This window comes from Sciurus vulgaris (assembly GCF_902686455.1).
Source record: "Sciurus vulgaris genome assembly, chromosome: 16".
Lineage (NCBI taxonomy): Eukaryota > Metazoa > Chordata > Mammalia > Rodentia > Sciuridae > Sciurus > Sciurus vulgaris.
The window spans coordinates 9,567,898-9,570,516 of NC_136477.1; the positions used below are offsets into that span (position 1 = coordinate 9,567,898).

The 2,619-nt window shown below is 35.9% G+C and overlaps 1 protein-coding gene across 1 annotated transcript; it reads right to left on the minus strand.

Moving 5' to 3' along the window:
* Window positions 1-545: 545 nt before the first annotated feature.
* LOC306646101 (olfactory receptor 7E178-like) lies at window positions 546-2,351 on the minus strand (the record flags this gene model as incomplete). Its single annotated transcript, XM_079114567.1, is given in 2 exon segments — window positions 546-2,303; window positions 2,307-2,351. Coding segments are annotated over 2 exon segments (990 nt in total). The 3' UTR covers window positions 546-1,358.
* Window positions 2,352-2,619: the final 268 nt, after the last annotated feature.

The following is a 2,619-nucleotide window of genomic DNA, read 5'->3' on the forward strand; positions in this document are numbered from 1 at the left end:
TGGTGAAAGTCTTCTACTATATGAAGCCAATCCATAAAAACTGAGAAGTAGCTGTTTTCTCAAAGTTAAAATCTCAACCAAGAGCACAAGGCATGCAAAGAAACATGAAGCATGACCCAACCAGAGAAATAAACTAAAAATTCATAAAATGATTATGAAATCTTTCTTAAATGAAATCTATGACTTATCTGACAACAAATTCAAAATATCCACGTGAAGGATAGTCAGTAAGCTAAAAGAGAACACAAACAGACAACAAAATCAGGGAAGCAATGCAAGAACAAAATGAGACTATTAAAGACATATAAATTATTAAAAAGAAACAAAAATTTTGGAGTTAAAGAATACAGTAAATAAATTGAAATATTCAATAGTGTTCATAATAGACTCAATCAAGCAGAGGGAAAAAAATCAGTGAACTTAAGGACATATCATTTGAAATTATTGAATCAATGAAGCAAAAGAAAAAGGAATAAATAAAAGTGAAGAGATACTAAAGGTTTTATGAGAAACCATAAAGCTGAATTTTTTGCATTAGTGGAGTTTCAGAAAGGGAATAGAGTGAAAGAGATAGATTAAATTTTTTAAATAATTACTGTAATTTTAAACTTCCCAAATTTGAAGAAGAAAATAGACATACATATTCAAAAACTAAATAAACTCTGATAAATCCAAAGACACCCATAATGAGACATATTATAGTCAAATCATCAAAAGTCACAAAGATAGAACCATGGCAGCATCAAGGAAAAAGCAATTCATCACATACAAGGAAACTCCTAAAAGATTATCAGCAGATTTCTTAGTAAAATCCTTGGGCACCTTAAAAGTTCTGTTTCAAGCCACACAACAATTCAATAAATCAGAATCTCTGGTGGTGATACTCAGGCATCAGTGTTTTTAAAGATCCCTGAGTGCTTCCCATAAAGGCAATCTTGAGGACTAGTAATATGCATCCTAAAAGATAACCTGCACAAATAAATTTTTGATACATACAAATTTTGTATGGCAAATATACAGGAGTTGTTGAACATATGTTAATTATAAGAAACTTTAAGTATATAAAAAGATTTCATCTTTCTGAGATACTTGGATCATTAATCCAAGTGCAGAAGTTGCATAAATATAACAGAATTCAGAAATGCATGAATAAACTGTACAAAAAATACAGAATATTCCCACAGTTTCACTAAAGACAGATTTTTAAAAAGCAATATTAGATAGGAAATAGGAAAAGGAATGAAAAGCATAAGAGCTAAAACATGATGTGATGAAGGAGATCAGATTTGCAGTTCTCAATGTTTAGTTTTGTTGCCTTTGCCAACCAGCACTACAAAGGGATGCCACAAGTCCTGAGACTAGACTATTTTTCTGAAGAGCTTCCACATGGCCCTCTTGATGTCCTTGTTCCTAAGGCTGTATATGAAAGGGTTGAGCATAGGCGTAACTACAGTATACACTACCGAGGCTACTGCACCCTTCCTAGGAGAAAGTGAGACAGCTGAACTGAGATACACCCCAAGGCCTGTCCCATAAAATAAGCAAACAACTAACAGGTGAGACCCACAAGTGGAGAAGGCTTTATATTTCCCACCTGATGATGGAACTCTCAGAATAGAGGAAACTATTTTATAGTAAGAGAAGAAGATCCCTGAGATAGGAAGAAAACCAGAGATGGCACCAACAAAATACATGACTATGTTACTGGTAAACGTGTCAGAACAGGCAAGGTTGAGGAGCTGGGAAGGGTCACAGAAGAAATGAGAAATCTTCACATTCTTGAAGTAGGTAAGTTGTAACACCATTGAATTGTGCAGCTGGGAGACCAAAAGGCTGATGAGAACTGACAACAAAACCAAGAAGCCACAAAGGCAAGGGTGCATAATGACCTGGTAGTGTAGTGGGTGGCAAATGGCCACAAACCTGTCATAGGCCATTACAGTTAGAAGGAGACTATCCAAACATCCAAAAAGCATAAAAAGAGACATCTGAGTCAGGCAACCTGCATATGAGATGACTCTGCTGTGAGTTTGGATGTCCACAATCATCTTTGGGACTGTGGTAGAGGTGAAACTGATGTCAGTCAAGGACAGGTTGGAGAGGAAGAAGTACATGGGGGTGTGGAGGTGGGAGTCAGAGCTGACCGCTAGGATGATGAGCAGGTTCCCAAGCACTGTGACCATGTACATGGACAGGAACAGTCCAAAGAGGATGGGCTGAAGGTCTGGATCTTCTGAGAGTCCCATGAGATGGAATTCTGAGACACGTGTTACATTCTGTGGTTCTATATTGGATGGACACCTTTAGAAAATGAAAAGAAGATTAGAAAAAGTAAATAAGCAAACCAGCATGCAGCACTGTCTATTATTTTGGATTAAGGTAATTCACTAGTAAAGTCTTTTCATATGAGGGCCATATACCCTCAGCATTATTTCTTAGTTGTGACAAACCCAAACATCTTAGAACTCTTTCATCACTGATTTTTGTGCGATTCACCTTTTTCTGTACACAACACCTTTGGAAACCCTCAACTAAAGTTATGTTTTAAAATCAAAAAGCATTAGAGATAAATACGTAATTATGGTAAAATATTTGTTTAAGACAAAACAAAGATAAATA